The 24,801-nt window shown below is 33.6% G+C and overlaps 1 protein-coding gene across 7 annotated transcripts in view; it reads left to right on the forward strand.

The window, feature by feature from the left end:
- LOC105221093 (NAD(+) hydrolase sarm1) overlaps positions 1-24,801 on the forward strand; it is a 156,943-nt gene that overhangs the window by 110,956 nt on the left and 21,186 nt on the right. For 6 of the 7 annotated variants that reach the window (XM_011197771.2, XM_011197772.3, XM_054228514.1 and 3 more), the window contains 3 exons: positions 904-1,203; positions 21,361-21,686; positions 21,750-22,125. In XM_011197771.2, coding sequence (XP_011196073.1) covers positions 904-1,203; positions 21,361-21,686; positions 21,750-22,125 — 1,002 coding nt within the window. Of the gene's footprint in view, positions 1-903; positions 1,204-13,778; positions 15,242-21,360; positions 21,687-21,749; positions 22,126-24,801 lie in introns of those variants that run through there. The other variant, XM_011197777.3, reaches the window with a different exon arrangement.

Raw genomic sequence — 24,801 nt, forward strand, 5'->3', positions numbered from 1 at the left:
GTTCAGCGCACGATCAGCAGTTTATTTCAACTTGTAGAATCACTGATAGCGTGGGTGGTGCAAGTTAAGAATCTAAGCCGGCTGCTGCTGCTCATTAACTGGCTCACGGGGCTTCTTCATATTAAATTTCGCAATTCTATGAAAATTTTGCAAATATGTATGTAAGTGGAATATATTTGGAGTTGTTTTTAAGGAGGGTGGGAATAAAGAAACACAATAAAAAATGATCAAAAAAATCGATCATTATAAAATTGCTAGAAATCATTAATTTTCAATATATGTAATTTTTTAGTTAAAATGAGTCACTTTTCATTCATCATCATTTTCATCTCATTAGTTACATAGCTTTATCTGCCAGCTCTTTGTGACCTTCAACCCGCGGTATAGTTCTAATTTATATTGATGTATAGGCAGTCAATCAAAGCACTTGTTTACTGTAATTTTTGCCCGTTATTTAGATTGATTTATAAATGATTGCCGCAATTAATTGGCATCATCTTATCGCGACACGAAATACATTTTTTTGCTCCTTCTCCCCGTTTACATATATACATACATATGCATACAAGTAGACGACAGCATGTCTACAGTTATAATTACTGAATTCCACGTAATCAAATGCAATCAATTGCTTATCAAAAGCAAATTAGAGGCAAATAAATACTTGACGAGAAAATGCGACGGAGCAAATGAGGCATTTTTATTTTGCTAGACTTATTTGCAATATATGATGAATGAAATATTATACGAAGTTGCATAGCAAAATTATAACATAGAAAAAAAATAAAATTTTTTAATTTTTTTTTTTATTTTACAAAGAAAAATTTTTTTTTTATTTTACAAAGAATTAAAAAAAAATTTACCAATATTTTTCACCATTATTTTTTTTTTTATTTTTTCCAGATGTCAGATTTTTCGGATAGTTCACACAGTGGCGTTTCCAGTCCGGCCTCGTCGTTAATTGAAAATTTCCACAAGAAAAATGGCAGTACACCGACAACAACAAATGTGGGTGCTGGTGTTGGTGGTGGTGGCGTCGTTACAGTAACTACAGTTACAACGCCCGCCATTAATGGCCTCACGGTGGGTAACTGCAATGGCAGTAACGGTTTGAGCAGTGCAACAACAACGACCGTGGGGCGACACATAAACACAAGTTCGAGTAGTAGTGTTAAGGAAACATCATCCACATCGCAGCATCAGGTGAGTGAGAGGAAATGCATGAATAATATTTTATATACGAAAAAAATATCTTATAATATATAAAAAATTTTAATAAAAAAATAAATCTTTTTATACAAAAAAATTAAATTTTTGTGGGTTTGAAATGAGAAATTGAACTTAAGAATATATTTGTATGTATGTATGTGTGTGTATTTGCAATGCAAATTTTTTCAAAAGTGCCTAAAAGTATGCAATTATGAAAATTATTTATTATTTATACAAATGTGTGTGGAAAAAAGGCTGAAAAGGGGGTGTGTGAGGGTTTATTATAAGAGTGTAAGTGTGTTTGTAAGCGTTGTAATTATTTTTTTGTATTTTATTCTCATATGAAATACATACATTCACTCAAGTATGTAAATATATACTAGTACCGTTATTTTATTTTGCGTAACATGTGTAAATAGATAAGCTGATAAAACTATTTGCAGAGCACGTGCCCATTTGGAGTATTTTACTAGAAATATTTCCAAGCAAACACAATTATTTGCACTACAAAAGCTCTGCAAACTAGCAGAAATTCCAAACGGCTTGCGCCAATTTGCTTTAGCTTTAAACTCAGTGAGTAATTTCTCAGCTATTTCTACACAAAATTGTAGTTGTCACAGGTAGAGTAATCACCGTTACAAAACAAGAGATTGCGCCCCAGCTACTAGCAAATTAAAACAAATAAAAATGCGCTAACATCATCATTAATTAAGTGATAATTACTAATTGCTGGTTAGTGCAGATAGTGGCAAAAATTTTTTATGTACATATATGTGTATATAGATATGTGTATGTATGCATGTACAAATGTATATGCGTCAATGTACGACAATGAACGACCTTTTTGATAAAATAAAAACAAATAGAATTTAATCTATTGCTTTAAAATCTATCTACAGGGTGTGTTGAAGTTTTCCAACATTTCTTAGAAAAAAAATTTAAAACACTAATTTTCTCTATATATTCACCACTTACAATTATTGCGTAACTAAAATGACTCGAATCTTGTTTTTCTTAAAGCTACATTTCACACAAGTCTAATTTTTTTCAAATAAAATATTTAAATATTAAATTTGAAACCTAAAAGTATTTTTTATTTGTTGTGAAAAATGTTATGAGATTCTTGTATTGGATTCTTGGATTTTCCGAAGAGACCTCTTAACAATAAGTAAGTAATACCGGCAACCGACCTTATCACTTAATGTAATATGAAGAAAGGATGAGTAAGCTGTCGAGAGATTCCGAATTAATCGAAGAGACGAGAATGTTAGGGAGAACTCAAGGATACGAGATCGTAACCGGTCTAACCTCTACCAAAAACTTTCTTAAAAGCACGCTGTTTAAATGACGGTGCATACTTGTCTCGAGAATTTGTGCAGACACCTTGTCACTGCAAATAAAATATTTAGCAGATAAGGCAACAATGAGATAAATCAACAATACTTAGCACCTGCCAGCAGTTCAAGTGCCCACTCACTAAGGAATTTTTGCTTTCAAATAGTTTTTTTTCTACTCTCTTATATACATGTGGCATTTAGTATATAAACTTGTGATAACTTTTTGGTAAATTTACAGTGGCAATTCGCTTGACGTGTAATGTTATAATCATTATTTTTAAACGATTATGAGCTCATTTCGTATATCAGCGCAACTAATGTTTATCTCTTGGCGACCTGAGGCATTTAATCAAAGAAAAAGTTGAGCTTATCAGTTGGACAAATACTGTTATATGGTAATAGTGGAAGCTAGTGGGCATCCAGCGGCTTGTGGAAGGCAGTGGAATCGTTGATTGCTTACTTACATATATGTAAATACTATATGTACTTAAGGGCATTTAAATATTATTGAATAATTAAGAAATATTAGTCACAAAAACATTAAACAACTTTTGTAAGGAAAATGTAATAAATTAGTCCAAAAATAATCTAAAATTATAAAGCATAAGTGTAATAAATTCATCTTTCTTAAGTTGAGTATCTGAGAGAGTTATGATTGATCTGAAATAGTTATAACAAGTCAAATTCTAGTCAAATAAAAACCAAGGCAAATAAATAACTCATTGTCTGCTGAGTAACAATGATTTCGAATATTTTTTATTTCTAAAATAATAATTATGGATTTCTTAAATTTACTGTAATCTTTGTTGTAAAATGTGGTACAAAAAATTAACTCTGTAAATGAGGATCTATTAGAAGACTAAAGTGGAGAACCTCTTCATTTTGTATGAATCCATAACCTTTTGCTAATATGTTTTATTTTAAATTTTATTAGTTTTTGAATAATATTAGTATCGGAGTCTAACCTATCACTGTGTTGCTCAGCCTCACAAATATTATTTGTATCGTGTTAGTGATTTCGAAATCAATACATATGAGTAGTTCTGACATCAGAGATTGACAGATTTGTTATAGCTTTTCTTTATTAAGTTAAGAAATTTTTTTGTTTAGTAAGGGGAGTCAAGAAACTGTTTGAACCTTATCAGTTTGGCTTTAGACCTGGAAAATCCACCATGGACTAGATATTCACCATGCGCCAAATCTTGGAGAAGACCCGTGAAAATAGGATCGACACACACCACCTTTTTGTCGATTTTTGCTTTCGACAGCACAAAAAGGAGTTGCCTTTACGCCGCGATGTCTGAATTTGGTATTCCCGCAAAACTAATACGGCTGTGTAAATTGACGTTGAGCAACACCAAAAGCTCCGTCATGATTGGGAAGGACCTCTCCGAGCCGTTCGATACCAAACGAGGTTTCAGACAAGGTGACTCACTATCGTGCGACTTCTTTAACTTGATGTTGGAAAAAATAATACGAGCTGCAGAGCTAAATAGAGAAGGTACAATCTTCTACAAGAGTGTACAGCTCCTGGCGTACGCCGATGATATTGATATCATCGGAAGCAACAACCTCGCCGTTTGTTCTGCTTTTTCCCGCATGGATAAGGAGGCGAAGCGAATGGGTCTGGAGGTGAATGAGGACAAGACGAAATATCTCCTGTCATCAAACAAACAGTCGGCGCATTCGCGTCTGGGCTCCCACATCACAGTTGACAGTCATAACTTCGAAGTCGTAGATAATTTCGTATGCCTGGGAACCAGCATCAACAACACGAACAATGTCAGCCTCGAAATCCAGCGCAGAATAACTCTTGCCAACAGGTGCTACTTTGGACTGAGTAAGCAATTGAACAGTAAAGTCCTCTCTCGACGAACCAAAATCAATCTCTACAAGTCGCTTATCATTCCCGTCCTGCTTTACGGTGCAGAAGCTTGGACGATGTCAACATCAGATGAGACGACACTAGGAGTTTTCGAGAGGAAAATTTTGCGCAATATTTATGGTCCTTAGAAAATTGGGAACGGCGAATACCACAGACGATGGAACGATGAGCTGTACGAGTTATACGACGATATTGACATAGTTCAGCGAATAAAAAGACAGCGGCTACGCTGGCTAGGTCATGTTGTCCGAATGGACGAAAACACTCCAGCCCTGAAACTGTTCGATGCAGTACCCGCCGGAGGAAGCCGAGGAAGGGGTAGGCCTCCACTTCGTTGGAGGGACCAGGTGGAGAGCGACCTGGTTACACTTGGAATCTCCAGCTGGCGCCGAACTGCGAAAGAAAGAAAAGAGTGGCGTGCTCTCATCGATTCGGCTATAACCGGCTAAACGGTTGAACGCCAATAACATACATACAAGGGGAGTAGTTGTAGTTTGAAATCTTTCAAAATAAATAAGATAAAAGTCATAAACTATAGAGAAAAGGCTACTGGGGATTCGAGGAACACTTAAATTGATCAGAGGCTTCTCGACTAAGATTTTTGATGATCTCACCTTTGTTATGAAGTAAACTCATAATTATGTCTGTATGAATATATGCCTCACTTCCTAACCTCACTTTATTTAAAATTAACGCATGTAAAGTACCTTGTATGCATACAATGACGTACATCAATAAACAATGTGCATTCGTAGAAACTCTTACTAAAGGAAATTTATTTAGTCACGGAGTTCATAGTAGACATATTCATAAGAAAAACAATTTCCTCGCTTGCACTAGTTCACACGTTATTAATCGAAAACTATGAAAAGTACAATACAATAAAGATAAAAATAAATCATCAACGTTTGCGTAAAACTTGCGAAAGATATGAATAAAAGGGTGATCCTGAAGTTTTGGCATTAAGGAAATAGTAATATAGTGCAAGGAATATTTATTACTTTTTTGATTAGACTTGATCTTGTATATATGAATATTAGAAATTATGATTTTCCGTATCTTTTAACGATCTTTTAATTATTCTTCTTTACTCAACCGAGTTATACAGCTTAAAAGTGATTATGGTAGGCTTCTAATTCATATGAAAAAATTTCAATTTAATTATGCTGAGTTCAAGACTACCAATTGTATATTGGGTCTAAAATATATTTTTATAGGATTTATCATTAATTTTTTCATAGAAAAGGCATTATGAAATGTCATCATGTTAATTAAATTTTTTGATTTTTTTCTTTTTTTTCAAAATAAAAAACATGTCAATACCTTTAGGACCACCCTAATATACTATATTCAAAAGAAATTTCAATAATCATACACGCTTAATAGTATTTCTCAGCACCCGCGTGTATCGCCTAGTCAAACGCATTTATCAGCGGTGTCTAATTGATGACGTCGATTTTGGCGAAAACTTTTACGACGCCATTCGGCAGAACTCATTAATTTGCCTGACTTTCATAGCGTACCCCACTGATTTGAGCGCAACATGGCGCATGTGTACAAAAAAAAAAAAAAACAAATCCGACAGTATTTACTCACAATTATATTTTGTGCATATTCATGCGTGTTTGAGTAAATTTGGTTTGTTTTTCTTCTTCTTCGAAGACACTTTATTGCCTAAAAAATATACTTATTTAGCTCATTTCTTTTATTTTTGACGCCGCTATTTGCTTTGAAGCGCCGGTGATAGGTGCTAATTAAAAAATACCTTCAAAGGGGAAGTACTCGATGAATTGCAAATTTACAACGTTGTTTTTGTTGTTGTTATATTTGTACACTGCAATAGACTAGTGACGCCATATTGTTGGTTCTTACCTGTAAAAGAAAGGAGAGTAATAAAACTCCATTAGATATCAGTTTGTCATTTGTGCGATAGAGGTATGTGATTGTTAGTTTTAGTTGAAAAAATCATATACATTCCGGAAGTAAATATTGAAAATACTAGATGCTACTAAAAACTAAAAATAAATATTTTGCCTAAAATATCGAGAATAAGATTATGGATTAGAGAGTATTGTATTGCCACAAGTACTATGGATCTTGGAAAGCGAAGAGAAAAGAGTTAGGTTAGGTTATGTTCAAGGGTAGATCTCTGCAGCTGCAGAAAATCTCACTTAGACTTTGTGACACCCGCAAAACTGCTAACGAATCGCTAAAACCCTTATGATACGAAGAAAAGAAAAGTGTAGAAAAATAAAAAAAAAATAAAAGTTTAGTCTTAGTCTACTCCATTTTGATCTAATAAGTTTAGACACTTTTGTGATTCTTTTAGTTTAATTTTTAAGAAATCACAATCGTTCCAGTGCTGAATGAAACATAAATCTTCTTGTTAAAAATAGCTCATACACTAATTCAATTATATTCGTAGAAACATACATACATTATATACCTATAAGTATTCTTATAAGCTATAGATTATTTCTGTTTTCTTACAACAACTTGCGTGGGCTGGTCCTTATATTTATGGGTAAAATCGTAAATGTACAAATGCTAATCTAATGGCTGTCAATGAACGACAAACAAAAACAATTAACAACATTTCCGAGCACTCATGCAAATTCAACACACATACAAGCACACAAGCACCGGCAAATATGCATGTGTGTGTGTTTGCTTATATGATTATTGTATAATTGGCGACAAATGAAAAAGCTCACACGCTTCAACGCTCAAAAATCGTCGCATGCCCCCACATTAATTATTCCAACATCTACTATATATGCATGAGTGTGTGTGTTTGCACATCTGAATTGCAAATATGACAACGCGGATCATATGTGCTTACGCTACGCCTAGATAGATATTTGCATGTGTGTTTGTTTGTGTGTGTTTGCCGGTTCTGTCTGGCCAGCACGGCGGGGTGAGTTAAAAGTGTCGGATGATTCATCAACTAGCCGTAGCAAATAGACTCGAGGCGGCTCGGCAGCGGCGCGTGTTTATTGCAAGGGACAGTAACAAATCTTCGATCAGTTTGTTTTTTGCGGGCTGATTTGTATTTCATTTAATGGTTTTTCTCCTCCTTTGCTTTGCTTTTAGGCCAACTCAAGGCGCGCAATCCAATTTGAGTGGGTGTTAAGAAAAATTTGCATAAATGAGTGTCTCTTTGCATATTAATTACTTTTGAAATATGTACTATTCACGTGAGTTCTGGAAGAGACGTGGTGTTCTTCAAAGTACAATACATAAAAAAATTTATTATTTCTTTGGCATAGAAGAGTTATCAATAAACTTGGTTTCGAACCAGTTGTCAGTTGCCAATAGTCGCGCACTCAGTTCACGATCGCTAAAGATACTAGTTTTCCCTGGTGATTATTCAGCTTATTCATAGATCAAGATTATGATTATGAGCGTCAGCATTTTCCAATGTACCTTTAAGACCTTTGACGATCTGACATAATTTCATCTCATACACGTTCCATTAGATAACATATACTCATCACTTTGCTTGTAAATATTATACTGGAAGCTCTTTAAGCGCCTATTACATGAATTGCTTCAGAGATATTTGTTAAGAGACCAACTATGGGTACACTGAGTTTTTTATACCCTCGCATCAAAGTTGTTAAGAGACTTAGAGAGTTTAATTTACATATTCGAATCATTCGTATCATCCATCTGATTCATATTTGAGGTCTGGAATCACTTTAGGAAAAATTGTCGTAATCGGACTACAACTTTCCAATGGCCCGAATATCATAAAGAACTCAGTGCCTAAGTGTAATTTTTCATTGAAAATATCGGTAAATCTCTCAGATGTTTTAATTTAATTCAGAAGGAATCTTTTTCTTCTTATAGTGTGTCTCTGTACCAAAAATTGTTAAAATCGGGTCATTACTTCCCCTAGCTCCCTATACCTAATTATAGGTTTTTCAAAAATACGTTGGGCTTTTTTTCGTATATATCGGTTAATATGTGAGATATCTTAGCAAAATTAAGTGAGCGTATAGTCCTGGATATAGTGTACCTTAATGGTTAAAATGAGTGAAATCGGTCCAGGAATTGCCTCAGCCCGCATACCCTATATATGATAATTTTCGTTATTCTATTGGACTTTATGTCGAATATATGGGTGAAATTGAGTTATCCTCATAAAACTATATCAAGAAATTTCTTATTTGATTTCGTCCTTAAAAATGATCGTTTTTAACAAATGAGATCGTTTTTAACAAATTTTTTATAGCAGAAGAATTGAAGATATTTCTTCACTCTGTTAATAATAATAGTGATCCAAAACGTGTATCTCGGAGTGTATGTTTTTGTTTTTGTATAGCAGTCTTCAGTCCTTGAGATCCTTAAGAAGAATACAAAATCCCCGGTAATTTTGTTGAGTGTTTAGCATAATTCTAATTAGCCTTCCAAATTGATTTGAGTCTAAATTGGCTTCAATTGGCTCACAATAAAGATATACCAGATTTAAATATTTGTATGACTGCCATAACTCGATTTAAATTTAAGTTTTTCTTGTTTTAGTTAGATTGCTCCGATTTAGATTAATATTTAAGTTCCCTTGTGCCTATTTGAAATAACTTGGAGAGGCGAACTTAAAAGTTTCTCTGGAGGCAAATTTGCACTTCCTAATCATTTGTACATACAGACATCAACAGATTAGCTCATGTTTGATTTTACTTCAATTAAGATTTGACATACTTATTCTGTAAATTTTTTTAAATTTTTTCTCTTATCAGCTGACACCGCCATTAACGTCACGCTTCCACTTTATGTTTGTTGTGCTCATCCCGCCGGCGGTTTTCCCTTGCTTTCCTTATCGCTTCTTTCCACATATACACCTTACTCATCTACTGATTCATCTACCGGCGTTCTGTGTATCCATTCAAAATGTATTTTCCGGCTGACACCGCAACGTTGCGCTTGATTTTGCGATTTTCGCCGAATTCGCCGCTGTGTGCTTAGCTCTTCTGATATGCTCTTTTTGCCCTGCTTTCCTGTTTACTTTTGCTTTTTTATTGTTTGGCATTTTGCATTTCAGCTAACAGTGCTTTATCAAAATGTTTCGGATGGTTGTGATAGTAATGCATTGTCATCTAAACTATTCAGCGCGAAATATGACCCTTTAGCAACTGAGTATGATACATTTCCTGTCAGTCAGTCAGACACATACTCGTACTCTCTATGTATGCAGTTGTAGAGAGCTTATTTCGCTTTTGTAGTACCAGATAAGTTCAATAAAATTACGTAATGTGGAAAAATAGACAAACTGTCGACCGGCTTGGCTGAGTGAGTTGTGTGTTGAATAGTAATATGGGGTAGAATCCCGGATGCGGCTAAGTCTAGTATTATAGAACAAGCTTTTTTCAGGTGTTCTCAAACTATTTCGAACATTCAATCAACTTTTTATTAAGATCGAACAGTCATTGGAAGTTGAAAACCTTTCCTCTCACGAATACCTTAAATACATTCAAAAGCTCGAGTGAAAGCTCCGAGTTGTAGTAGTTATCCGTCTGAATATTGTATTTTTCAAAAATCCGGCAATCATTTGACAAATAAATATCTCTGAAAATTGTGTATAAAAATCCATTTTTAAAAACTAATCTTCAAAATAAAGTTCAGCGGGTCAAGCCATAAATTATTAATAACAAGCGACATTCCAATTCTTCACGCTAGCTATTAAATCATTCGAATAGAGACTGCTGCTGATAAAAATACATTAAACATTCTATATTGACATGAATATAATAAAAATATAACCGAATATTATTAGAAATATAAAACATTTCGAAAGAAGCTGTAAATTATAATCTGCCACATTCTTACAAAAATTTCAGAAGTTTTGCGGAAATTTCAAAATAGTCATGTGTCAGATTTGACGTCATTTCATGTTCATGTTGACATTCTGTCAAAAAGTTGTTTGACATAGGTGTTGACAGTACCTGTCTTAAGTTGGTTGTCTTCTAAATTATATAATGACAAAAGAAACTATAAATATTGAAACAGTAAGTTTATCTTCATAAGATAATATCAGAAGAGTGAGTTGCTATTTCTGGCGGAGAATTACAATGAATAGATAAATGATTTAAGGTTTGTAAGCCCTAGAAGATTCCTTTTTGACAATATTAGTTATTTGGTAACAAAAAATTCATTCTATAAAGTAATAAGGATACTTTAGCCTATCTTTTGGCGTGTGATCATCCATTGCAAGCTTTTGTGCAATACGATCTACATGTAGAGCTTGAAATCCACAAACCTATTGACCATTGAGCTTTCATATTTTTATTTCAATGATTTGATGAGTGAAAAGACGTTTCAAAGACGAATGTTCCGCTATGCCTAATCAATTTTTTTAAGATCAGGGCACAACTGAATTCTGGCAAATTCAAAAAATGCAAAAATTTTTAAAGGTCAAATTTAAAACTTTTTAAAGCTTTTAAAAGCTATATAAAGCTCTATATTTTTTTCTTCAAAAAACAGATACTCAACACAAATGCAAAAGTGTTCCAAAGTGCAAAGAATTTTATAAGCAAATAACTTCATTATAAATTTAAAATCATAAGAAAGAAAGAAATTAAGTGAAAGCAATTAAATGTAAATTAATACTAGAAATATCACTTAAATAGGGTGTGTTGTTATAAATTATGAATTCCTCTCAAAAGAAAAAAAGTAGAAATAATTGTGATATTTCGATTTGACAGCTCACAGCAGATTACAAGGTATTGCAAATGAAAACGAAGAATTAACATTTATGAATTCAAAGAAATATCTTTATTTAAGCGTATACTTATAGGCAAGTACGCTGCTGTATGTATTACGTATTTATATGTAAAATCACGATTCTTATCATAAATACGTCAAAGATATTTCCACCAAAACCACAAACTTAATACAGTTATAGGTGGAAAAAGAGTCATCAACCGGCTGCAATATGCGAAAGTGAAGTTCCAAGAACACGAAACAAAGCACTTACTGACTTGTGTTAATGAAAGTTTTAATTTTTTTTTTTAATTTCAAAGAAAGTTCTTCGTTTCCCATTGAAAAAACCCGACCCGATATGCTCACAATGAAGAAAGCTTTGATACAAATTTAGGAGTTGCGACCACAAAATTATGTGGTTTTCCACAAACTGCGAATTAAAGGCAATTTACGCAGACTGAAATGATTATTATTAAATTTATTAATTAATTAAATTAATGTCTTTCTTCGTCACTTCCTTTCGAGTATTGAGCTTTTTTGTACTAAAAATTCGGCTTTTAGTTTTATTTGTTATGCCGCACATGTCAACTGTCACCATTCTCAAATTTTAGCTGTCATTTAAGAACTGAGTTAACTTTTTGGAGCTGGAAATCTAAGTGAAAAAAAATATTTTGTATTTGATCCGATTTCCAGAAAGCTTTCGACTACTCTCGAAAAGCTCGCTGCGCCTACTAAACACTGGATGCAATATTGTAAACAAATTTGTCATGCAACCACCCACGCTTCTGATTAGCTAGACAACACTGTATATTTATATTTTGTTTTACAGACACTTAAATTCGAGTAATAAACAAACAATATTTTTTTTAATTTTTTTTTGTTATTTTCATTTGATTTTATACAAAATAAAGTCGAAGTAACAATGCTTCAGCGGTATATAATTAAGAATTGCGTGAGTTTTGAATCACACACACACAGAAAGATAAAAATATGAATTCTGCATAAGCAACAAATAGTAATCGATTGAGGTGTTCGAACACACGCACAGACACACACTCATAAATATTGAGTATATAAGTATGTAAGCCGCAAAAAAGTGTAATTACCAGCAAAGAGACGAGACTACAGCTTAAAGGTGAATAAAAAGTATAAATATATACAAGTACATATCTTGTCTGTTTGTCTGTATGTATATAGAGTCCGATATTTTTAGTTTTTGTTGCCACTATAACTTTAATAACTCAGAATTATTAAAGCAAAGCAGCGCAAAGTATTAAAAAGACACACATACATACAGACACACGTACTTATAGCTGAAGAGAGCAACAACAAATAAATAATAAAAAGGCAAATATTTGCAAATATTTGAGTTGCAAATTATGTAAATGAAGCGTGAATTCCGAGAATTCGTTGAGCTCATGCGAGTGTCTTTATTAAAACTGTTTGATTAATAGAAATGGCGAACACATACATACATACCTACAAACATATATGTATGTGAGTCGCAGGTGCTAGAGATCTACGCCAACTTTCGTGGAGCACACTCGTATGATCATGTGTCTGTATTCGTGTCACTCAGCAAAAGCTAACTGTACAAGCAAACTTCCTACACCCAGGCGTATGACAATCGAGTGACGATCGCAATGATCGCGACATACGAAGGTGCATATGTATATAAGTATGTGTGCTCAACAACAACAAGAACAGAAGAGCGCATGTAGAATTAGTTAGAATTGTGCTGTTTTTAGTTGTGACACACACACACACACACCTGAATAACTGTATATACACATGTATAAATATGAATATTTAGCTGAAATCACGAAGCTCAAAGCTTTCTTACCCACAAGTGCTTTTCGCACTAGGCGAGCGTAGCTGGTCGCCAATTTCTGAGCACTGCATTCATAACGAAACGAAACGAGCGAGCGAGCGAACGTTGTACGACGGCAGCGAGTTGTGTTTTAAACGACAAAGCAAAAGATCACACTTAGCACCGCGACAGGATCCAAACACACGAAACCAAAAGGAAATCATTATTAATACGTTTAAAAATAATTAACGGTGAATTTTGTGCAGGATATAAAACGTATAACGGCGAATCGCAAACGAAAAAAAAAATTAAATTAAATTAATTAGTTTAATAACGAGTAAATTAAAGAAGGAAGTAGTGAAGAAAACGAAAAAATATTCTTAATTAAAGCGTAATTTTATATATATTTTTGAAAAAAAAATTGCGCAAATTAAAAAATATTTAAGCTTTTTATTTAATAACGAGTAATAAACGAAAGCGATTTTGTAAAATAAAAAAAAAACAACAACAACATCGAAAAAATATAATAACTGCATAAATTTTTATCACTAAAGCAGTACTATATATAAAACGAAGATCTATATATTTTTTAAACGAAAAGTCAAGCGCTAAAAGCGTTAGAAGAGCAAACGAAAAGCGTTAAACAACGAAAAACGCTGCAAATAAATAACGAAAAATATTAAAAATTGCGAAAAAAAATATTTTGTTCGAAAAAAATTATTTTTAATATAAATTACAAAAGACAAAATATAGAACGAGAAAAGGAAACGAAAAAAATACAAACAAAAAAATTATAAAAAAAAATTATTATAAAAAAATAATAATTAAAAATTAAAAAAATTAATTGAAATAATTAAATAAAAAATTAAATTATTTCATTAAAAAAATATTTTAATAAAAAAAAAATTATTCAATACAAATAATTTTTAATAAAAAAAATAATATTTTAAAATTACAATTTAAAATATTAATTCAACGAACATTGCAAGAAAGACAAATTAGTAGCGATCAATGTTTTTGTGAAAAATCTACAATAAGCTGTGGCATCTCTCAACTATTGAACGCCGCAAAAAACCGAACTGTGTATAGAAACCGTGAAAACGGAATGCAATAAAGCTTAAAGCAAAAAGAAAACACGTAAAAAAGGTAAAGGCAATATACTGCTAGCCATAATTCTTATCAGCTGCGAGTCTACAGACAGCAAAAAGAACAACAAAAATTCAAAACGGAAAACAAGTGTATTAAAGTAGTCCGAAAAGAAACACTAAAAGATAAAGAGACGCAGCGCAAAGTTAACATACTTGTATACATGAGCAAAGGTACAGCGAAGGCAGCTAATTAAAGACGAAACAGTTGTGACGACGCATGCACGTAAGCGTGATGAATTGATGCCTAGACACAGGCGAAAATTGCACAATTTAATTTAAAAATATATTGAAAATAAATAAAAGCCAAAAAGGCAAGCAAAACAACAGTGAAATTTACCAGAACGCTGCCAAAAAAGCAACAAAAAGTGCAAAAAAGCGACGCGAGAATTTTTATAATTTATTAATTAACAAAGCAAATACGAAGACAAGGCGCTGTAAATAGATGCAAGAAATTTTGTGATTATTTTAATGAAAAAAGCAAGTAAAATATATTAAAACTTGTGTGGCAAAAGCTTAAAAATAAGCCAAGTGGACTTAGCTGCATAACAGTGCCATTAATCAAGACAACGCAACAGCAAAGGAAAAGCACAGAAACACAAACAGAAATAAATCAAAGTAAATAAATTAATAAAAGCAACGTGTGCTGAAGTGTTTTAGAATAGCAACAAATACACACACACACACACACTTACATATTCTCTGTATAAAGACACGCTTAAGATAGCGTACAATCTTTGTTGGCACGATAAAGTATAATTTTTTTTAAAAGCACACTTGCGCACTTGTAAATATACGAACAAAAATAATTTTGCACTTCTCATGCTCCAAAGCAAATAACAAATAAGTGTAGCAACAACAACAACAGCAGCAATAACGAAAATATTAAAGTGATACTAAAGTACAAAGTAAAAGTTGAAATACGAAAACAAGCGGTCAACTAAGAGGAAGAGGCGAACCGGTTCGCATATTTCGCTAAGAAAAACAATACAACGACGGTTAAGAACTAAAAATAAATAAAAGTTTAATATTAATCGCATAATCAATCTCGCGCAATACAACAACAACAACAACAAGCAAAGGCGGCAAGACAACACAACTCGACTACATATAAGCGACGCAAAACAATTTGCAATTATAGAACGGTTGTAAGGTGGGTAGTAAAGACAATTAAAAAGAGATACTTATTGCAGTATGTATGTATATTATATACTTGTTTACGTATCTACATACATATGAGTACCATAGTATATGCTTCAAGCGTAATGAAGTGCCGTAGAGTGACGTGAAGTGCATAAATCTATGAATGACAGACAGTGAGTGTTTAAAGTATGCGTGAAAATGCTTATGATTTCGTTTGCACTGAATTTATTTGTGATCAAAAGCTAGTCGGCTAAAGATTTTGGACCACTGTAACCAAAATCTGCACCAATGGGGACTTGGTATCATATTAGATCTTGTCATAGAACTTGGATTAGAAAAGTTTTGTGACCGGGAAACGGAGACCGTTGGGTAGATAAATGCAACGTTTTGATTCCCCAGCAGATAAGAACGATATTATTATCGATAGTATCAATGGTGATTTCTATTTATTCACCGACTAATTGATAACTCACGTCTGTAACAACCCACATACATAGAGTAGCTTTAAACTAGGCAACTTTAATTCAGTCTTTCAGGCCGAGATTGTCGGATTAAGATAAAGCGCTAGTGGGTTTGCACCCTAACCAACAGGTCCATCAACTTTTTTTGTAGATAGCCAAGCAGCAATAAAGGCTATCCGCTGCGCCAACACCAAATCTCACTACATAAAATCATGTAAATAGGCAATTAATAGACTAGCAGGAGTAAACTCAGTTAATATCATCTGGGTACCTGGACATATAGGCGTAGAAAGAAATGAACGGCGGATAAGTTGTGCAGCTGGGAAGGTAGTTCCCCTAACCTGTCATAGACATTTCAGTTCGATCAAGTGCTGCCTAAAGCAATGAATACTAGAGGAACAACTTAGGTCTTGGAACATTTTCAACACGGATCGTACCACAAAACTACTATGGGGTACGATTGATAGTGGATACACAAAAAACTTCTTATTTTGAGTAAAAGAGAACTTAGCAGTATCACAAGGGCCATCACGGGGCACTTACCTCTAAGAGGCCACCTGCAGCGACTTGGTATAGTAAAATCGGCAGAATGGAGATCGTGCTGATGATGAGGATGATGAGATGCTAGAGCATTATCTTTCCGAATGCCCAGCCTTCAGTCAGCAAAGAAGGTACACATTCCACGGCTCTCAATACTCTAACCTAAAAGAAATTAGGACGCTGGGATGGGCCACTAGATTTCGTCAAAGTCAAAGTCAAAGTTCGACAGAGTTGTTTAGGTGACGCTTATCAGGGTACCTCTGGGGAACACAATGCTTCTAATGATGGCCGAAGTGCGCCCGCTTGCGATCAGCTTCAATTTTCATCACTTTTCAGCCAACCAATCGATGATGATGATTACAGTTTCAATATATTTGTTTATATATTACCTCCGCACCATAATTTTGTCTTAATATTTTTTTAAGTTTTATTTAAAAACAAATTTAATCAACAACTTAACATTCTTAGCCTTCAATTAGTGATAAATTTCGTTGTTATTTTCCATCGATAAGACCAATGATAACCAATACACACATAGGCGACTTAAAAACGAATTGTAACTAAGATAGCAAGTACATACAATCATATCTGCAAACTCATTGTTCAAGCAGACACTTAGAGCTTGATTAAAACCCTAAACCAAACGAAAGTAACAAAAGCGTGAATTTAATGAATATCAAATCGATCAGTCTTTTCGGCTGGCATGTAAGATGAATACAAGTTATAAATATATAGTTAATATATTTGGCGAGAGTGTGAGTATTGTAATTGCGTTCTTTACATAAATCTAGATAATTATAATTCTCGAAATAAATCATTTATAAGCTAATGGCTATAAGGGAAAGCAATCATCGATTTCATTCTACTTAAAATGATATTCACAGGATATATCCAAATTATTTATATAAAATTCTGCAGAAACCAAAACTAAGTGCTATTAAAACCGAACACACTCATGGTGCGTAACTTAACTATAAGTGCTAATATTTAATTCATTTTCAATTTCCTTGAAATTTTCTGCGAAATCTCAACATTTTCATTTCACTTGAAATCAAATATAATAAGCTTCGCCAAAAATGAATTTTCATTAAGCTTTAAAGCGATGACGAACCAAATGTCTTAAGCTGCATAGCCAAAAATGAAATTTCGCAATAATTTTATTTGAACATTATTAAGCAGACAATAGTACATTTCCTTATAAAACCGAATGTCATTAGCAGAAGCGCGACGCTTCGACGCCATACACGCCCACACATACACACATACACAAAATTGCCGGCACGAGCAAAAAAGGCGACAACTGCTGTGGATAGAGCACAATGAGTCGATAATTAACACACACACACGCACGCAGAAAGACTCAAAATCATAATAATCAAAGCTGACATTTCACCTAAAAAGTTGTAGAAATAGATTATAAATGAAACGGCTTTTAGACATTTAAATTAAATATACACACTAGTGTATCTATATATGTATGTGTGTCTACAGTGTTAGCTATTGCATAGCCAAAATTAGTAATGATTACTAATGCAAAGATTTTCAGCGCTGCCCCTATGTAAAGTGTATATATTATATATTAAATTTAAATTGCTCAAAACTAAAGAAAGTTGTAGTGCCATATCTAGGGAAACAGCAGCAGCTGCTGCTCTGCTTGTTTATAGCGTTGCTTTTGCTAGAATTTTCTACACAACACAGTTTTAGGAAATTTTAGTTATTTCAAGTGTATATTTTGTAAAAACAATTGCAAAGTGGAAAATTAATTTGAATTTCTCACACTCTTTCCCCCTAAAGAAATGTGGAAAATTTTCCGCTTGTGAATGAAATGAATTAGTTGCGTATACGCCCGGTTGGCATTTTAAGCGCTGCAGTCCATTTAGACGCAAACTCATTGATTAAACGCTATTAGTTTGCTAGCGAACAAAGAAAAAAAATTAGATTTATTTATTATTTTATTTTTATTTATTTTTTTTTCAAAATTCACTTAAATTGCTTTCATTGGCCAGCTGTCGATGCCGGCTATGTGCCGGCTATGTGCGGAATGCGCACTTAAATTTGGCGGAAATTTTTTCTGCACGTTTTTACACTGAATAAATTATTATTTTCAGTTTATTTTATTTTATAATACTTATGTGTGTTTGTACTCTGGCGGCCATAAAGTTTTACATTGCCTACATGTGTGTATATGAATATGTAGTTACATATAGAAGTATATGTATATGGTATGTATGTCCAATGGCGTATGCTTATATGAACGTGTGTCTGTTTGTCATTAATGGAATTTATGATTCTTTATTTTTATGACTTTTGTGCATGCTTAATTGTATTTGGTAGCCGGCTAGTACTGCCAATGTAATTTGTACAATCATGTGGTCGATGTAAATAAATAAATACCTACATATATAGGCACGAGTTCAACGGTAATATATTCAAATGTTGCTTTTAGTTTGCATTTATTTTTATACCCAATACACATACAAGTGAGCAAGTGAGAATAATTGTTTTAGCAATATTTTAGAGAAGTACCTATTTACTTATTATATTTATATATTTTATTTATAAAAAAAAAATTACTATATTAGTACAGTAAAACTTCGATATGTAGCTCTACAAATGTAGAATAATCAATATCAATGGCAAAATTTATCACAATATATGAAATTCATAAAAATTAAAATAAGTAATAAGTATTAGCTTAAATGGGCTATACCAGTGTGACATTTTCAAAAAATCAATTTTTTTATTTGTTGCTTATCCGGTAGTTTATACTTACTTAGTTTCGGTAGTTTATATACGTGAAAGCGGTAAGATCGCAACTTTATTAATTTTTGAATGGCAGGGTTCTAAATAGTGACCGCTCGCTGGTATAAGCAACCATAGTCGAAACTTTAAACGCGTTTTTCTCGAAACGACATTTCATATCATAACTCAACGATACCTCGATTTCAAATTTAAACTGAGTATTCTTGAATATGTTTACTATACAATGACCTACGATCTTTTTGATTGGTTGAAAGTTGTCAATTTGTCATTAGAAAAAGGATCAATTTTTTACAAAAAAAAACCAATTTTTTTCAGAACTGCGCAATTTTGACAATTTTTGCTATTTTTCAAAAATCGTAGGTCATTGTATAGAAAATATATTTAATTTTAATAATCTTTATGAATTTTTTTGTTTCAGCAATTTATTCGGCCGCAATCATGTCAGTAGTTAAGGAACTTTTTTTTCTGGCACCTCCGAAGACACTACTCCGTTAATTTTCAATTTTCATTATAAAAAAAATCTGAATATATAGCTGAAAACATACCTTATTATGTGCAAAAAACTTCGAAACAATCGATCGAGTATTTTCATTTAAACAAAATTATGAAAATCGCCTAATTTTTCATTGGTTACACTGGTATAGCCCCTTTAATTAAAAATTGCAATTGTCAAAGGTTTTTGATAAATAATCGATTATCGACATACCAAAACTTATCGATATTTTCATGAAATCGATAAATCAAGATATGAATAAATCAAGAATTTGATAAATCTAATAAAGCGAATTCAATTTAATCTTACTTTATTAAACATTTGTTCATTAATATTCTTACAATAAAAACGTTATTAAATAATCGATTACTTCAACAGAGCATTTTTTTCTAACAAACGTGTTAAGACCAAATATACGATATTACAGGAATTACAGGAATTACATATAAAATATTTTTTAACCATTTTCAAAAAAATCTTTCACTTTTTCAAAAAAAAAAAATAAGTTTTTTATTTAGTAAAATAAGAAGTCGATAGCTTCATATAAAGTTGAATTCAGCAACTTCTTTCGTGTCAAATAGCTCATTTTAACTATTTATTTTTTACTAAATTATTCATTAACTTCAAAATCATTGGATCGTTTTATTTAACAATAATCGATACAATTTAAATAAATAATCAATACTGATATATCGATAATTGTACTAGCAGAGTATTATTTTACTTAATTAGACATGTATGAGATTATTAATTAAGTATTAATTTTCTTAGCAATTGTCAAATTTGCTTATTGTATTAAATAATCGATAAGAAAATATCGATAATTTTGTTATTAGAGCTATATTTCATTATTTTATTTTATTTTTATTTGTGTGTTTGACTTTCATAACAAAACTTCTCGATCGACCCTCGTACATATAATATATGAATTAATAAATACAACAACAAATACAATATTTTTTTTTTTTTTAAATACATATCTCTCTACGGTGCTCCAAGTCTGCACGCTTCAACGTTATCAGCGATTACCTTTGTGTGCTGTATGTCTGTCTATATGTATGCATGTATGCAAATACGCATGCCACTTTAATTCACAACGCTGATAATGGTTTATTGCCGCAGTGTTTGTGGTTTTTGCGGTTTCTAAACATTATATTCACTTCACTTCCACTATACTCTTTCCAAGAATCGCTCTCCCACACTAAATCACTCATACACACATATTAATATAATATGTTGTTAGTTGTTCGAAGCGTGCGCTCGTGTCAAAGCCACAACGCTATGATTTTGTTGCTTTTCAGCAATAATTACAGTTAGTTTAAAAATAATAATAATAACACAAATATTTATTCGCTACGATTGGTCGGAAGCTTATTTTTAGCGTGACAGACTCATTGTGAAAATATCTGCGAAATGTTGTGAAAACAAGCAAATTAAATAATTTATACAAAGTGCATGTGTGTCTGTATGAGTATGTGACAATTGTGCAATCGCAACAGCCTTCAGCCGAACAAGAATATGTAAAATGCTTGGCATTTTGTTTACCACGAAAATTTTCCCACCTCACAACATTTACAGCGCTCTCACTTGTGCACCTTGATTTTCTCATGATTTTCAGGCATTTGCGGCGTCGCCCTTACTTTCTTGGGCGCAATACGTTTGTTGTCAATATTGCCAAAAGCAATTCTACACAAACAAATATCTGAAATGTAGATATGTATGTGATTGTGTGCTCTCGTGTTGTTTATCTCGCCCCTTAATTTGCCTTATCTTTGCGAAATTACAAATACTTAATATTTAAATATTATTTTATTTATAATTTCCACTTTTACTCGTTTTAATTTTTCAAATTGTTCCCTTACTCCCTTGCAGGTCGTTAATAGCAGTACAACAACGCGCGTTGAAAAGAAACGTCTACACCACATAACATCCTCATCATCTTCGTCAACGTCCTCCTCGTCCACATCATCGTCCGAAATGAAGACGGCAGCACTGAAACGCGACTTGAGCGAAATCAAAAATTCCATGTCCGAAATCACCGATCTGGTCGGTCGCAATACGAACAATGCGAGCAGCGGCGGTCTGGGCAGCAATAAAAATCTGGCGATCTCAGCGTCAGCGCATCAACCATCCATAAACGATCTCACACAAATCAATGCGCTGAACAGCTCGGATGCCATCAACAAATTGAAGAAGAAGTATGTTGCACTTGAGTGTTTTACAATCATAAATTTGTTACTAATTTTTTGAATATTTTCCAGAATCCGCTCATCCATTGAAAATCTCGTCGACAGCGATGCCGAACCGTTGGTGACATTTCCCGACACCGACGATGATCATCATAATTTAGCCGATTTGGTGAGCGCTTCGAATGGCAAATTGACCGCCAATGGACTGAATGGGTCGGGTAAAATCGTCGACACCGTTAAATTCGAAGAGAAACGCACCAAGACCGAATCGAAGACGAAAGTCGTAGCCGATGGTTTCAGTACGGAGCAGGCAACTAGTAATTTGGCCGAAATGAAACGGCTACAAACGGGTGATATCGACTATCAGGAGGCTAAGGCGGCAGCAGCTATGCGAAATCGCACCGAAATGGATGGTGTGAAAACCGAGGAGAATGCCGCCGTTATACAGGTGAGTTGGGCAACAAAAGATAATATTTAAAAAAAAAAGTTTAACTGTTAATAGCTTGGAGGGTTAGATAAGTTAATCTTAAGAAGAACATTCTATAACGAATTCTTTGACGTTTCCACTACAGTTGGAGTCGTAGTCAGAACAGAGCTCTCAGTAATAACAACAATAAACTATTTGAAGTCCAGGGAAACAACTGTTGCCAAGTAGATTTCATATTTATTCTTAGTTTTCATGACTCGGCATCTTCTTTCTGAATTTAAGGTGTATTGCGTGCTTTTCAATATTGTGTCTTCTAAAACGAGCATCTAGTCACTTTCGGAAGTCTAAACGGATCATCAACAATACAATAACTTGAGAGATATGGGCAGTATAGAGTAGTTCAAGCGATTTAAACTAAACTTATTTTTTATCTGAGTCTTGATATTGTTCAATGAATTGGAGAACCCATTGAATTTTAAACAGCTTCCGAAATCATAATAAATATTCATTATAGTTTTCATTACTGAAATGCATTCTAATGTCAATCATTGCTTGGTGGTAGGGAACTGAGATCGAATGTCGGTTCTGTTGAATGATCGTTCTATTTTTAATTATTTCCTTATTATAAAACCTTAGTTTTTTGGAAATTCTTTTAAAATGCAGTTGAACTTCCATAACTCGAACTTCTATAACTCAAAGTTCTCCATATCTCGAACTCTTAAATTGGCAATAGAAATAAATATTTTATACAAAATACTTTCCGTAACTCGAATGTCTCTCCATTCAATTCCATTCTCAATTTCCATTCAATTCCTTGACATCTTTAGTTAGAGTTTAAGTGGATTTGCTGTAATTTTGAGTTTCGAATCGAACCCTTTCAAGACATTGAAGTCTTTCCTTTGAGCCGTTATGGGCTTGAAGATTGTGTATCTAAATCAACTTAATTTTCATCAATAATTTATACTCCTTCATCCATGCCTAAAGTGGGTTGGCAGTACTATTGGATTTTTCTCGAATCCTGACCCTTTAAAATATCCAGCATTGGAATCTAACTTGGTGTGATTCTATACTAAACTGCTCTGAGTTCTAGAACACATAAATATCATGGGTAATGTCATAAGGGCTGAGTAATTTAAGAGATATGTGCATCCGAGAACTTATAGCAGAAATAACTGCTGTGAAGCCGAAGAGAAGGTTTCTATGGATAACCAAAAGTTTGTTAACAAGTATGGTTGCCTCAGGTTAAGGGGTAGATCTCCGCAAATGCTGAGAATCTCACTGAGCCTCAACTTGACTCAACTTTGAAACTTTGATTTGTCAATCAAAGCTATCTGAGGTTCATCAGACAACTTTTTCTTGTGGTGGAGCTTTTTATGTTAGAGTCTATTCAAGCAAGAAGCTTCATTGTTAACCTCGTATTTGCATAAACTATTGCGTCATTTCTCAAGGATATTACCCTTATCCAATTGTGAAATGTCGCTAAGTGTTAGTCCTTGTTGAGTCCGTCCATGGCATAAGAATTTGACCCCTTTTGTTGTCGTAAAGCCGACATAGTGTCAGCCGTATCCTTGCTCCATATCCCCACTTAAACAACGAATTCAGAAGCAAATTTTTGCACGAATTTATAATCCCAGCACCGTTTTGGTAAGCGTGCAGGAATGTCAACTCATACGTTTATATCGAAGCTATACGCTTTTTAAGTGCCAACAAAAAGGGAAAAACCTTAACTCCATCCAATCATGTATCCAAGCAAGCGTCACTCATAAATGACACAGCCGACAGATGATTAAAATTGGTGGGTAAATGAAATACCGAGCACATGTTGGGGGAAACCCTACGCTTTCGATAGTTCGCTCTTCACTATAGGTCGCTGAGACATATTACATAAAACGCTCTGCACACATGCACTCGCTCATATACATATAGCAGTTTATTGGATTTTTGCGTGGGTTTGACCGATTTTTTATCTATATGTGCATGAGTGTATTTGCGTATTGAGACACGGCGGCACGGCGGCGGTCGCGCACTCCCATTTGCTCGCCATGCCACTCCACACTCCAGAGCGACTAATCTGTCGTGCATTGTTTCGGTGGACTTGTAGTGTTTTGTTTCGTTTGCTCGAAGTCAAGTCGACATTAGCACGCAAAGCTTGAGGCTGTCAGTGATTAAACTAACGGTGCTTTTTATTGTTTTAATACAAACACACAAAGAACAAAGCAGTCACAGGAATTTCGCAAAAAAATTAAATCGTAGTTGATGTTATGCGAAGGACTTTGTGCGCGAGGACATTCGGTTGCGTGTGAAAAGTTGAGAAAAAGTGAATTTGTGCTTAACGAAAAAGAAAAGGGTGTAGTAGAAAAATCATGGGACAGCATAAACGAAATATAGGCGAAGAAAGTGTGCTGAAGAAAGCGGCGAAAGCAAACTTTGAAAATTTTCAAGAAGAAAGTTTTAGAAATTGAATTTATTTATTTCAAAGTGAAATATACAACTCAAAAGAAGAATTCCCAGTAATCGCAACTACTTGCAATGCCAAGGGCGTTAACTCGCAACAAAAGAATATCGATTTTCATTTTACCCTTGCCTTCGCCTTTTTCTGTGTCGTGAAGTGGCGAAAGGAGCAGCGGCGCGTGCTTTTTCGTTAGTTGGTCGGTTGCTTGGAAATAACGGTGTTTTCCCAATTTGTTATATAAACGT

The sequence above is a fragment of the Zeugodacus cucurbitae genome, chromosome 4, assembly GCF_028554725.1.
Source record: "Zeugodacus cucurbitae isolate PBARC_wt_2022May chromosome 4, idZeuCucr1.2, whole genome shotgun sequence".
In the NCBI taxonomy this organism is placed as follows: Eukaryota; Metazoa; Arthropoda; class Insecta; order Diptera; family Tephritidae; genus Zeugodacus; species Zeugodacus cucurbitae.